Source organism: Suillus plorans, assembly GCF_016647745.1.
Source record: "Suillus plorans strain S12 chromosome Unknown HD556scaffold_102, whole genome shotgun sequence".
Taxonomy (NCBI): Eukaryota; Fungi; Basidiomycota; class Agaricomycetes; order Boletales; family Suillaceae; genus Suillus; species Suillus plorans.
The window spans coordinates 42295-56090 of NW_024537486.1; the positions used below are offsets into that span (position 1 = coordinate 42295).

At 48.5% G+C, this 13796-nt stretch overlaps 6 protein-coding genes across 6 annotated transcripts; 1 reads left to right on the top strand and 5 right to left on the bottom strand.

Moving 5' to 3' along the window:
• Positions 1 to 19: 19 nt before the first annotated feature.
• On the bottom strand, positions 20 to 1620 carry HD556DRAFT_1300829 (uncharacterized protein; the record flags this gene model as incomplete). The annotated part of the gene is made up of 6 exons (XM_041299468.1): positions 1075 to 1620; positions 982 to 1026; positions 845 to 928; positions 745 to 795; positions 520 to 691; positions 20 to 467 (listed from the first exon to the last, which is right to left on the bottom strand). Coding segments are annotated over exons 1-6 (897 nt in total), but the record flags the coding sequence as incomplete, so codon positions are not given.
• Positions 1621 to 2505: 885 nt separating this feature from the next.
• HD556DRAFT_1419148 (uncharacterized protein) lies at positions 2506 to 3628 on the top strand. Its single transcript, XM_041304434.1, has 5 exons — positions 2506 to 2583; positions 2636 to 2711; positions 2865 to 3080; positions 3127 to 3180; positions 3237 to 3628. Exons 1-5 carry the CDS (start codon positions 2573 to 2575, stop codon positions 3498 to 3500), a joined length of 621 nt encoding a protein of 206 aa, XP_041153329.1. The 5' UTR covers positions 2506 to 2572; the 3' UTR covers positions 3501 to 3628.
• A 131-nt stretch (positions 3629 to 3759) lies between these two features.
• On the bottom strand, positions 3760 to 4594 carry HD556DRAFT_1419159 (uncharacterized protein; the record flags this gene model as incomplete). The annotated part of the gene is made up of 1 exon (XM_041304435.1): positions 3760 to 4594. A coding segment is annotated over one exon (603 nt), but the record flags the coding sequence as incomplete, so codon positions are not given.
• HD556DRAFT_88056 (uncharacterized protein) lies at positions 4286 to 6305 on the bottom strand. Its single transcript, XM_041311921.1, has 8 exons — positions 6087 to 6305; positions 5883 to 6038; positions 5724 to 5831; positions 5525 to 5668; positions 5308 to 5470; positions 5053 to 5249; positions 4856 to 5000; positions 4286 to 4801 (listed from the first exon to the last, which is right to left on the bottom strand). Exons 1-8 carry the CDS (start codon positions 6132 to 6134, stop codon positions 4533 to 4535), a joined length of 1230 nt encoding a protein of 409 aa, XP_041153331.1. The 5' UTR covers positions 6135 to 6305; the 3' UTR covers positions 4286 to 4532.
• Positions 6306 to 7394: 1089 nt separating this feature from the next.
• On the bottom strand, positions 7395 to 8165 carry HD556DRAFT_1419204 (uncharacterized protein). The gene has a single exon (XM_041304436.1). The coding sequence runs from the start codon at positions 7707 to 7709 to the stop codon at positions 7476 to 7478; it is 234 nt and encodes a 77-aa protein (XP_041153332.1). The 5' UTR covers positions 7710 to 8165; the 3' UTR covers positions 7395 to 7475.
• Positions 8166 to 9449: 1284 nt separating this feature from the next.
• HD556DRAFT_1456220 (cytochrome P450) lies at positions 9450 to 11592 on the bottom strand (the record flags this gene model as incomplete). Its single annotated transcript, XM_041308132.1, has 13 exons — positions 9450 to 9591; positions 9644 to 9793; positions 9851 to 9875; positions 9927 to 9983; positions 10039 to 10234; positions 10286 to 10299; positions 10358 to 10487; positions 10562 to 10662; positions 10711 to 10862; positions 10917 to 11049; positions 11103 to 11158; positions 11207 to 11342; positions 11394 to 11592. 13 exons carry the CDS (start codon positions 11590 to 11592, stop codon positions 9450 to 9452), a joined length of 1491 nt encoding a protein of 496 aa, XP_041153333.1.
• Between the last annotated feature and the right edge of the window lie 2204 nt (positions 11593 to 13796).

Below are 13796 nucleotides of genomic sequence, written 5' to 3' on the forward strand. Positions count from 1 at the left end.
GCGATGCTCGCCTGCTCGTACCACAAATGGGCGCCAAGAGCGATCCCAAAGAGAAGAAGAGAGATCTGAAGTAAGACCGGAAACGATTGCACGACGGCATCAAAATACCATGTGACGAGGCCGTCAAACTTCTCTTGCCTGCGCTTCCCTCGCTCCTCCTGCGAGCCGCGGCCATATCTGTTCGACTTGTAGTACCCGAGCCACTGCTTTCCCAGCACGGCCCCGAATGCAGCGAGCAAGCTCATGGACAAGCTCGCATATGCGATCGTTTGGATCCATAAGGTCGGCGCGCTCAGAGACCACATAGATGTTGGGTCTGCGGGAGTGGAGCCTGCCTCGGCGAGATTGCCGAGTCCGATCTGCACGAGTTGCTTCAAGAGGGCATTCGTAGTGTCGCTAGGGTCGGGACTGAGATTGGGCTCCATGGCGACGATGAAAGACGTGCTGACAGCGGAGAAAAGACCAGACTGGTCGAACATCAGTCTCCAAACGAAATACAGATAAGCACCCTGAACATACGAAGATCAAGACAATGTCCATGTCGGTAGTGTATCGCTCGAGGAACTCGCTGTCGTGTTCCTCTGCGACCCTTTTGTACACCCCCCAGAAACGAGACCGTTTGTCCTTTCCACTCTTCGACGCAATCGTCGAGTCCTGGAGGACATCCAATACCTGCTTCATGACATTTGCTCTGCGTGTGGGTGTGGTCAGCTGCGATCGCTTGTATTCAAATTTTGGGCTTACAATTCGCTTAGAGTCGGCTCGTCATTCTCTGCCTCAAGCTTTGCCACCTCACTGAGACGAATGAGGAGTATGTTTGGCGTCATTACTGACAAGGACTCACGGAGTCAAATCCTCGACTGGTGGAACATTGGATGTACTTTGCTGTGTCAGAGGCGCCGCCGGCTGTGGAGGTCCAGTATTCGAGCTGCAGTTATAGTAAGGAGTGGCGCAGACGCCCATCAGGGAAGAAACACATACATCCCTAATGGCAGCTCCGCCAAAGGTTCAACATTTATCTTCTCCCTGTCTTGCTGTTAGACAAGTGATAGATTTCAGGAAGCTGCAACTCACTCTTCGATGAGCCCTACCACGTCGTTTTGTGAGAGAAGCTGCTCATCGTTGTGGGTGCGTTGATCCTCGGCGTCGTCGGTGGCTGATACTTGTGACATGAGGAAGTTATAGGTACTATTGGATTCCAAGAAAGCTAGTGAAATTTGGAAGAGTCTGAGATGAGCGGACAGAGTGGACTCGGAGTGGTGCACAGGTGACAGCAAGTCATTTAGGCGGCTACGACTCGAACACGTGCTTGTGAGCGTTGACGCCGAAAGTTTTCATGAAAGCTCCCTGAAGTGAACTGAGACCTTATCATCATCATGGTGATAGATCCTTCTAGGCCCGGTCTTTATGCATGGCACTCCATTGAAGTAGTTCAAGCTGACATATATATGGAAGGGTGTGCACTGAGAGCTCTGTTTATACTGGACGTTGCGAACGACTCTTCGTGATGATGCGATGTCCCCAAAATGCCGATTGAGAAGGTTTTGTCAAGGAAGGGCAGCTTCATACATAATTTGCATGGCTTCAACCGAGCTTCAATGTCGTAAAGTTTCTTTGTCCAGTTGGCAGTTTGTCGATTTCACACGATTCTAAATATTTACAAACTATTTGATCGGTCGTTCAATCTTCCTGTGCAATCATTTATGCACATGCCTCGGGTGCGGGACATGCCCTTGGCCCGGCGTGACATAGTGTTCGTGTATATTGGCATATGATCAATTCCGTGCGTCCTTCCACCTTGTTGATCAAAGCATTCTTGAAACAATCTGACGACTTCCCATCTAGTCATGCAGCCACGCGCAAGCTGTTGCCAAGGACTTTCCCAGACTTCGAGACTGTCACTACCTCCCGATATGTACTACACCCAATTTCGACTTCAATCTTGTATTTTCCAATTTGATACCGTAAGGTGCACTGATGGTTTGTGGGTAAGAATGAAGTTGCACGACACTGATGTGGCATAACACTGTATTTATGCACAAGACATATTCTGACTACGACACCAGAGACAACCACAGTTCGGACCAACCCAATGAGCCATCCTATCACCTCTTATTAGTAGAGTTACGTGGGAGCATCTGATCCATTTGTAAGTTCTAACATATTACACTGGCTGACTTGATGCGATCACGGACTCGACACGGTTCTATGCGTTCATCCATCTGCGAGCACCGAGTCTCCGTATCGTCCGATCCACAACTTGCGTCCTAATGATAGCTTCGTAAGCCAAGCAGTCAGCACCATCCGTTATCAGCGCTTCCACCTCATATGCGTGAAGACTGGCCTCGATATTTGCGACCATGTAACTATAAATACAGGGTCAGTCTCACTGTCTTCATCCAGCTAATCCACCAACCATGTACATCCCTCCATTTGATACCATCTCCTACTCCACCACCACCCAATCACCCAATCCATCCTGGACATATAGCCAGAGAGTCGACGCACTCCTGCCGGAAAAGACTGGCTTGCAGGCGAATCTGCAGGCTGGAAAGTCTACAGCACAACAGAAATGGACAAGACGTACGTACTCATCCACCTGTTTATCAGCCGCGATCATGACCGTGATCGACAGCAATCTCAACAACCTCTTGAATTCAGGCGTTCTACCACGCCCCATGTCACTCGTATCCACGATCAGCGAGGATGGCGTAGAGAACCTGGCACCTTTCAGGTAAGACACGCCTCCATAATCTAATACATTCTACATGCTTACCTGGCTTGCATCCACCAGTTGGTCCAACACAGTGAGCAATGCGACAGACAACGCGTCCCTCTAATGGTCTAATAACCTTTTCCCATAGGTCACCAACTACCCGCCTGTCATCTCATTCACGATCAACCACAATGCTACGGGCAGCCTAAAAGATACGACCGCGAACCTGAAGAACGGCCAAGGATTCACCGTGAACATCATCAGCGAGGCATTCGTCGAGAATGCAAATTCGACTGCCGTAGACGCTCCTCCCGAGTTCGACGAGTGGGCTCTCAGCGGTCTGACAAAGGAGAAATGCATACGTGTGGACCTTCATCATTCGATACATGGACTAACAGTCATGCGTTCAGGTGCAAATAAGAGCCTCGCGCGTCAAGGAAAGCGCTTTTAGCATGGAATGCGAGGTAATTTCATTTCACGCCTAGCCCGGTCGTTCGCTGACATTCTCGCCTCTCAATAGCTCTACAAATCGATAGATATCACACATCCAGTCACAGGCGAGCACAACAGCACGCTCATCCTTGCGCACGTCAAGTACTTCCACGTGCGCAAAGACATGCTCACAAGCAGAGGTGCCGTCGACCTCACAAAATTCAAGCCTGTCGCGCGTGTGGGCGATATTTCATATGCCCGGGTCGGAGATACATACAGGATCCCTGTGCCTTCATGGGCGCAGGAGGAGGCGAAGATACAGGAAGCATTGAAGACACTCGCATCACTATAAAATAGAACGAGGGTGGCTTACCATTTCTGAGGAAGATATACCATAGATCATATAGATATCAGCATCCAGGCGGGATAGAGTCCGTCGCTATTTCTTTTCCCTAAGATAGACCTTTATAATTGACTAGCAAGCCGTACTTTTCCAAGTGCACATGTTGACTAGAATGCAGACACACGATATCGTCCTCTGCAACCACATCGAGAGTACATAATGCCTCTGCATGTCAAATTTTGAAATCTTGTATTTGCGAGGGTCATTTGCAGGCTGTGTATGATATATGAGGCTATGATAATGTGATTGTCGACGTGTTGTAAAAAACCATTCAGCTACAATATGTCTAGGGTCCTGATGCTCATAATGTCAATCGAAGCTGGGTCTTTCATCTGCGCAATGATATTATGGTCCGACGCGACCCTCTTGTATTCTCCAACGCGTTGCTGCGCTACCAAAAGTGCGCTGAAAGCCTGCCCAAAGTGAACCATCAAACGCAATGATCGTGAGTGAACATCCGAGTCAATTGATAACTCCTCTTCTCCAGGTGAGTCGCTGGACGACTCATCAGTATCGTCTAATCCAGACTGGGACTCGGACCAATCCCTTACGTTCTCCCCTTCGTCTGCAGAGGTGAGCTGCTCTGAAAAATCAGGCAGCCCAAGGAGACGACGGTCCCATGGACGGACAAGAAAGAACGCCTGCTGAGTGGGCCTTGCGCGCGAGAATTGAATCAGGGTCTTGTCTGTGGCGATCAGCAAGTCTCGAAGCCCATCTGCTTTTACTCTATACGTGGAATGAGAAGCGACATCCCGCCTTCGTTTGACTTCCGTGACACGGAATGCGATGCAAGGCAGACGGAGTCTGCAGTTGGCGAAGAGCGGAGCATTCATATTCTTGAGCAGGTTATACAAGTTCGAAGCTGAATCCACAGGCACAATGTTTCGCAACGAAGAGACCGCTGTCTGAATCTCATCTTCAGACAATGATGGTAGGGGGCATGGCGGGGCTGCATATGAGATGATGTCGGCTGGAAGGCAACTATTGAACTCGGACGATTGTCCGACCCAGTCCAGGCAAGTGATGTCGCCCGATCTCGCCACGACCTCCTGCAGGAGCCGTCCGAGCACATTTTGCTTCTTCTCGCCATAGATTACAGGCGGGTGAACGCCGAAGATACCAAACAACGAGTACGCGATGTCTTCCTGCATCGTGGTGACACGTTTTGATGCCCATTGCAGCTTCTCTCGAGCGTCTCTCATCCCTGGACGAAAGGAGGTCAGGGCCTGTGCATATATTCCCGTCGCACCCTCCAACTCCTTCATGATTTCTGGAGGACGAGGTAGCAACGTTCCATGGCTTACCTCGTATCTGAGCTTCTGGAGCATTGGACAACTTGGACAACATGATTGTGAAGACCTCGATGGCTTCTTCGTAACGTTGCGCGCCACGCAGCGCTGAGTGTGACAACTGGTACCCAACATGAGACGAAGGATTGAGTTCGGTGACCTATGCATCGCCAAAGTCAACATGGGCTACGAAAACGCGGATGCTATCGCACCTTTCGCGCGTCGAGGAGCGCATCCTCCCATAGCATTTTACTTAGCTTTGCCTGGCTGCGACTTGCAAAGAAGATATCGGATGCAGAATCCAGGTCGATCGCCATCGAGTATAGGTCAATAGCCTTGTCGTAATCGCTTGCAGCGAAGGCAGCCTCTCCGTTGGCAGCGCAGAGTGCGCTGCATTGCTGTTTAAAATCTGAGAAGAATACAGGTGAGAATTGTGGCCTGCGCGACATTATTGGCTCTAGACTCGCCGTTGGACCAATCAAGGCAGTCGGCCTTGGTGATTTTGTCACTTGAAGCCATCATGTGTTGGTATGATTTCACGGCATCTTGGAGTTTGCCCGCCCGAAGGAGTGCATCACAGCGTTTATGGTGTGCCTTTCGCCACAACGACTTCAGGTCCCAGCCAAAGAGCTGTACAAGAGATTCCGTTATGAAAAGCGTCATATAGGCATCATCTTGACGTACCACCACCAAATCTTCATATATTTCATGAATGTCCGATTCCGATGATAAATCGCTAGAGTCGAGAGCGGCGGTGAAATGGTCGGCAGCTTCGTCGTAGCGTGCGCTATCCAAGGCTTTGATTCCGAGTTCGACGTGTAGATATGCCTAATGTGTGAGTTGTAAAGATGAGTGTTGATGACCAAGTATGGATGATACTTACTTGCACGATGCCACATGCGAGAGTATCAGCATTCGGACAACCGGCAGCGAGCTCTTTGAGGAGCAGGTTTGCCTCGTCATGTTGATCTGCATTGAAGAGCGCGATGGCCTGAAATAGTACGCGATGAATGGAAGAGTATGCGAGGCAAATGTAACATACCTTGGTCAATAGCAGAAAATGAGTGATTTCCGAATCCTGGTCCGTGTACATGGATGCAACATCAAATGCTGCCCTCGCATCCAGGACCCGGCCTTTTCCACACAGGGCAATACCCTTGGAGATATAGCCCGTCAATGAGGGCTGAATTCTGATGGACTATGTCACCGTCGAGCTAGCCCTGTATAAGGCGGCAATGATTCTCACCTTGATTGCGTCCAGAAGGGCGCGGTCCCAGTCGTGTTTTCGCGACATGACGAATGACCGATGAGCGTAGGAAGTATGGTTGTTCGGACTGGTGTTGATATCTTGGGTGAGTAGTCCTTCGGCGGTAGATAAGTCTCCATTTAGACATGCAATACGGGAGGCCGTGATGGCTAGGATCTGCACGAAACATGGTCTAATTGTGGTATATATGAGTCAAGAACGGAAGCATGCCTTTGAGCGATGGACGTAGGGAGTATGGTTGTTCGCATCGGTATTGATATCTTGCATGAGTAGTTCTTCGTGAATAGATAGATCTCCATCTATGCATACATCGCGGACTGTTGTGGTGGCAATAGTCTGCAAGAAGCATGTTCTATTTGTGGTATATGAGTCAGAGACGGAAACATGCCTTTGGATGTATACCCTGAAGTACTGTCCACTCTGAGATCATCTTATCTTCACCTCCACTGAAGATGTGATTGCCGTCCACGGAGAAAGTGACGCAGAAATTGGCGAGTGAGTGCTTGAAGACGGCAATGGTTTGTTGGTCTGAGAGATGCCAGAGACGGACATCGTGGTTGTCAGATGCGGATGCGACGAGTGTGCCAGCAGGATGAATGGCAATGACTAGGATGAAGTCAGTGTGGCCCGTCCAAGGATTACCGACCTGCTTCCAGGTTGTTGTATCCCATTCGCGTATAGTAGGATCCTCTTCATCGCCGCCTGTGAGAAGGCGTGTGCCATCGGGCGTCCACGCGAGTGACCAGTTTAATGATTTGTGAGCCTTGAATCCCAGGGAAAACTGGACATGGCCAAAACGGTTGAGATCAAGCGGAATATGACGAATCCAGAAGCACCATATTTCACTATAGGAGACTCGCTGTGGAGACAAATAGAATATTTCGCATCTGTTGCAATCTTCTCGAATGTTGTAGGATATGTTAAGAATATTGATATCATATTTCAGCATATTTCAATCGAGTTCCACTGGTACGACAAAATCGGTTGTATTCGGGTGAAATATGCTATAATCTACTAATACAAATGCTTCGACCTACGACCAGAAAACACGATATAGGATGATGGTGATAGAACTAGCACGACAGTGTAAAGCAGGCAACCTCGACGGCAGCAAAAGAACAGGAGCGACGTGGACAGGCGAGGAGGGAGACAATCGGGAGGAAACCGGCAGGCAATAGCAAAAGAACAGGAGCGATGTGGAGTGAGACAGGCGAGCACAGGTAATTTGGAAGCGACCAGCAGGCGATGGCAGGAATGATGTAGACAGTAGAGGAGTTAGACGAGCGAGCAGGCGCTGTTCTTCGTCCAGCGCCCTGCTTTTTCCTAAGAAGTCTCAGCGACTTGATAATATGAGTAGCAAGGCTGTACTTACGAGTTCTCTAGCCTCCCTATCATAAGACTGTGGACAGAAGTGTCAGTAGAATGAAAGGATATGGTATCGAGGACGGTAGTGGTTGTCGGTACAGGTACCAGCTTCAAGTTCGAACTTGGAACAGTCTCGGAGTCATTAGACTGGACAACATAAAGAAGAGTTCCACTTACTGAGCATACAACCTTTGTTATGATACATACAGTGATAACATACTTAAATCGAAGATTCATACAATCTGCTGAGGAAGTTGGCGACAGTAGGAGGATGATGACTTGGCGGGAAGATGATGTTATGAGGAGAAGTAGGAAAAATAGGGTTGCCCCAATGAATTATAACTTTGGGGTGAATGATGTCACAAACTCTGCGCAAACAAAAGAGTACGTACTATAGCTAGCCGTTGTGCGATGTATGTGATGCAGCACGATGTGAAGTAGTCGATGAATTGCATAGCAGAAGTGCATGCGGTGCACGTGCGTCGTGCGAGCGCTTGACAAACTTTAGTGCGATCGACAACGCAATGGCCGCAGTGTGCGCATCAAATCGACAACGATGTAATGTTTTTACGATGCGATGTGTAGACGATCGTGTCGTTGAAGATTACACAATATTATAGCATAAATTATATGTCTAAACAATATTCCACTTGATCTCAACCGTTTTGGCCATGTCCAGTTTTCCCTGGGCTTGAATGATGTGACGCGTTTCCTCGTGCCTGAATTGTAAATTTGAATATCTTCGTTTGTTGCGATGGCAAGGAGTTCTCCAGACGGTGAATACCGTACGCAATTGGCAAATTGACACTCGATCGGATCTCCTTGCAGCTGCCAGGTTTTGGTATTCCACAGTTTCGTCATTTCTTCCCAATGTGAACCAGTGGCAAGCAGTGTTCCATCGGGAGAAAAATCCAGCGAGGAGATGACATAGGAGTGTGCTTCAATTTTGGTGAGTAATTCGCCAGTTTCTCCGTGCCAGACGATGACCACTCCATCATCATCATCACCGCTTGCTATCAATTGTCCGTCTCGTGATACCGCCAATTTCATCACCAGACTGCGATGCCCCTCCATCTTCTTCAACACAACACCTGTATTCAAGTCCCACAGACGAAGCGTTGTGTCCTCCGAGCCTGTAACCATTCGACGTTTATCAGGGAAAACTGCGACTGCAGTTATGTATCCTTCATGGCCTTTGAACGATCGCAGGGGAGTGGTGATTGTAATGAGCTCCGACATTTTACTGGATGTTGATGTATGGAATACGGACGAGGCTAGACTTTGGAGGGATTATATCTTTCTCTAAGTTGCAGAGGGTGCATGGTGCGTTTTATGGTGCTTCGCAGCTTGCCTCATTTCAATAGACGCCCAGGATATCTAAGGCTGTTCGTGCCCACGCCTCCATCACCGTAATGCACTCACCCTATTGTCATACCCGCTGTCGTCGACAGTATGTACATCTGTAGTGCATACATGCGCGTCCGACTCTCGTCTTCGCAGGTTCCAGAATCTATCCCATCGCATCAAGTCGAGGAGTCCGTGCTTCCAGCGCTCGAATCTGACTGTCTATCCTGCATGAATACCGTTGTTTTTCCTATCTAGCAGCTACTCCTGCTTATCACCACGTTACTTCTTCGAACGCATGTATATAGCTTACTGCAATATCACTTCTCCATCCAACAGACTCCCAAGATCCTTGTGTGCACAAGATGCAACGGACTTGCCTTACATTTAACCTCTATTTGGCGTCTCTTCCCATGTTGAATATGCTGACGGATCATTAACGAAGGCCAACGACACTAAGAACAAAGGTAATACATGATTTCACCCCAGAACCATATCCGCACAGCTCTTAGCATTGCATTTTTATCAACTGCGATACTCTTTCCTTCGTGTGGCGAGGGGTGAATATACACGGGAATACAGGGTGCCTGCATCGACTGCCTCAGATAAAATGTAGGGGTCCCTGAGGATGACTCACATCGTTAAGCCTCCCGTCCATTCCACTCCTTCAGCATCAGGCTCGACATTCCACCCTGGCGCACGTTCCAACCGGAAAACAGTTAGGATATTCACAACTGCGGCGAATAAAGAAGCATCGGCAACATGTCGTCCTACACTGGTAAAAGGTGAGGTAAACCCGTCTATCCGCAAAACTGCAAACTTCGTACCAAATACGCCTTCCAAATCCAAAAACAAAGGAAATGTCATCACTGGTAGGGCCGTGTGTTGACGGCTCTTCGACGGTGACTTTTGACATGTAACGCTCGGGTATGAACCTCGTCGGGTTAGGATATTTATCTGGATTGCGCGCCATAAACCTTGCATAAGAAGAGATGGTTATGTCTGATCTTTGTTCACTTGATCTGATGAATCACCATGCGTTGGGTACTACAGTAGCCCCTTAAGAAACAGTTTTAGAAGAGGGATAGGTCTCTCAGTCCATAGACTGACCTTTTGGAATATAGTAGCCTTCGTAGATGTCGTCATTTACCGTGGCATGTGCAATGCCTAAATCCAGTCAGTAACCATGCTAACCGGAATTCAATGAGTCAAGAGTGCTGACCCAGAGGTGCGACAGGGAACCACCTCAGCGTCTCCAGTATGATGGCATTGATGTAGGGCATAGAAGCGCGATCGTCCCAGTCGGGCAATCTTTCGAGAGTTTCCCCGATGACAGAATCAATCTCTGCTTGCGCACGTGCTTGCACCTCAGGATACAGAACCATCGCGAGCAGGAAGACGTATAAAGTGGATGTCGTCTGTGCCTTTGGTCAGTATATAAATAAAATAGAAATCGCGTCAAAGTATACAGTTCCTGAGGCGGCTAGGAGCACGGAGAAAATGAGTAGAGATATAATGACCATTGCAGATTTGTCACGAACCAGCATAACCAGTTGCACTGGATTCCTTGATCCCTTTCTCCAAAACAGCGGCCTCCCCTTCATCTTGTGTTTTGACTGCTATACGTTTCAACGCATCTGACACCACGGATGGTGCAGCCGTCCCCGCCGCCTGAGAATCATCGTGAGCCTCATCGAAATAATTCCGATCAAAAGGCACTTGGAACTTGCCATGCTGTTCTTCACATGTTCAAAGGGCATGTCCACAATCATGGGAACGAGGGTTCTCTGGACTATGGCATCCCTGACAAAGCTCGCTCCAGGGAGCCAAGGAGGAAGTTTTTCTACTGTGGGTGTATTAGAATAGAACTACAACTGATCGAAGTTATACGCACATATGGGGAATTGTGTTACAACAGCTGCGACCTCGGGCCTGAATACTCTTACATCTATCTCAAGTGAGCGTTCAATGAGCGCGAGGAAGGGATCATTGACGGGCGCTATAGCATAGTCATACATGATTGACATTATGGTAGACGTGCTGAAGCTACGTAGAAAGTATTGTTCAGCCACGCAATACATGAAAGGAGAGATTACTCACGTGTGTAAATGGGTTCCATACAAATCCGGAGAGGCTAGTAGGTTCAGTATCAAACTGCGAGCATTGCGCATTTGAATCGGACGGAAGGATAACACTGCTTCTAAACGGAATGCTTCATGGAAGATTCGCCTGTCTGTAAAGACATGATAAGTAGGATAAGAGAGCTCGAAGGGATGATATACTAACGAAGTCTCCACTTGTCTGAGTAGGGTAGAAAGGTAGTGGAGTAGTCATGACCAAAACTAGGACTCATTCAACAACGGGTACATCAAAAGATAGAAGGGCCTCACAAGTCAAGAATATGCACGAGCCCTGGAGGTCTCGTGGAATAGTTATGTGAACGACGGTCGAGCAAGTCATGGGCAACTCTTTCGGAGTTGATGATCACGATATCCTGACTGAAGAGTCGGGTGTAAACGATTTCCCCTGTGTCGCAATTCAGTACATCCAGATCCACATGTCGGAGGTTCTACGCACCATACTCAGTTGCCCATCTTGAGTATGCTAACCATGGATGATCTGGGTCGATTCCGATCACATTTCCAACAAAAGGGAGAGGTGGAGGACCAGGGGGTAAAGGATGCTTCTTAGCGTCTCTCTTCTTTTGCAAGGATTGGACTACCACGAAAGATACAAGCGCTATGAGGGCGAGTGGAAGTACTAGTGTTGGGGTCATCGTTCAAACTGAATAAGTAACTGAAGCTCCCCAGTATGTGTCTGGATTTTGTGCGGCCGGTGACCCCAGCTGTGGGGCTATGTATGTTGTCCCCGAAACTTTGGACAAGTGTCGATTCTTGACGGCCCCGAACCCCTTGAACAGTGTCGTCGAATTGGCTTCAGTCTGTGGAGATCGATTGTATTGGACCTGCATATATTATTATCTGCACGGCTAGACTGTAGACAAGACTGTAGCCATTCCATACCGCCATGAACGGTACCTTTACGGCCTATAATGCACAGTCGGACAGTGTGCCTGCCCTGAACGTTAACTGCCATGCTCTGCAGGGTGACCGACAGCCATGGCAACGACTTTACTAGTCCACATTAGCTTCAGCCTTTTAACATCCAAAACCGTTTATCACAATAATAAGTTATTTGATATTGACATCGTCTTGCAGCTTCGATAGAAGCCGATCCATGTGTGACAAGCAGTCAGATTAGCTGCCAGCTGGACGCTGGCGGCATTTCTAGCCATACAGGGTTGTTATGAAATCGTCTAGGTGCTCCACTTCCTGATTTGCGTCATGAATGTAAACTCGTTTAATAACTGGATGACTTTCCGTAGGCTGAAATATTCTGATTAGAATATCATATCATATATAAACCTATATTAGGCAGGTGTGCCGCGATGCCGCTGTTCATTTCCAGTCAGTTCGTAACCATGTGTCATCTACCCCCCCCAATAAACCTTAATTCTATTGGGGGGGGGGTACCCCCCCCCCAATAGACTTTAGCGACGACTTGCTTCCGTTTTGGGCCACTAACGCCAGCAATATCCGCTGACATAACCAGCCTTGCTCGAGATGCATGGCACGCAATGCGGCACCTTGCGCAGTAATATTGAGGTACCTCCCAACCCTTCGCCAAGTATGCTAATGTCTCTCTCTCCTGCCACTATCTAGGTGATACCAAGTGCCCACTACGACATGCTTGGTCCTCCGTGCCAGCGTTGATCTATCCGTGGATTTCCATGTGCAGAGACATCATGACGAGGAATTGGCGTTTCATACCAGGCTTGCGCAAATCCTGCAGTAAGTAGTGAAGAGAAAGTGGATACATCAACGCCCATTGTAGTGATGAATGCTCTATCATTTTGGCTAACGTATAGTACCTGCCATGGAGTGTTGATGCGAGGATTTGGAAGCAGTTGGGGTCGGCAGAGGTATAAACGATGTGGGTGCCGAGTGTCAACACGCTCTTGTCGTGACATCTCGGTCCCAGCAATGATAGCAGCAGCGAGGACCTGAAATCTTTCATCGTCGTCGAAAAGGTTAGCCTCGTTTTCGTCAAGAAGCAGCCGCTGGATTGTAAGGCGATTGTCCATCAAGGACTGGACTAAATTCAATTGAACGAGCGCACGGCAGATTATTCCAGTATAGATTATCATATCATCGGTATTCGTAATATTTTTGAGACTCCGGTATATTCTGTTCTGGATTATTTTGCCTACGGAAAGTCATCCACTTTGGCTTTGTTCGTGGCAGGAAACGTTACCTTGGCACTTTCAAAAACGATCAAGGTGATGGTTGGCATGCGACTCGTGCGAGCACTTCAAGTTGCAGGGTGATTGATCATCCGAGACTCCCTCTCCTGTAGGTCATGTACTGCTATGACTATTTTGGCTGCAGCCCTGGCCGATATCTACGATACTCACTAGCGAGCGTCTTGATGACGCCACTTGCATATTCGCTTTCGGGCCTGTAGCTTGACGTACGAGCAGTCTGTGCTTTACTCATTGTTACTCACTGCGGCAAGCCCGGACACCGGATGGCAACAGGCTTATCTCTGTGTCACATGGCCCGGCGATTAAGACCATCCCGGGTGTCATATAGAATGATCTCCCACTTCAGGTTGCAGGTCCTATGTAGCTGAGAAGTCGTCGACGAATGTATGTGACGAGCTTCTTGATATTTTAAGACGACACTCCACAAGGTCGAGCCATGCTCAAGGATCGCCCCCGAGTGCCGCTAGGCTTTGTCGATGGCATTATGTATCCCGTCTGCACCCACTTCTCGGCATTTTGGCACCTTTCGGCACCGGATCTCCTGTTGTGAAGTCGTCTGCGATTTTTGACCAACTCTTGTGGCTATCTCAAAGATAGGAATGTAGAGTGGGCTTTGCTCGCATACATAATCAATATCTGCTGTAGTCATCGAACAT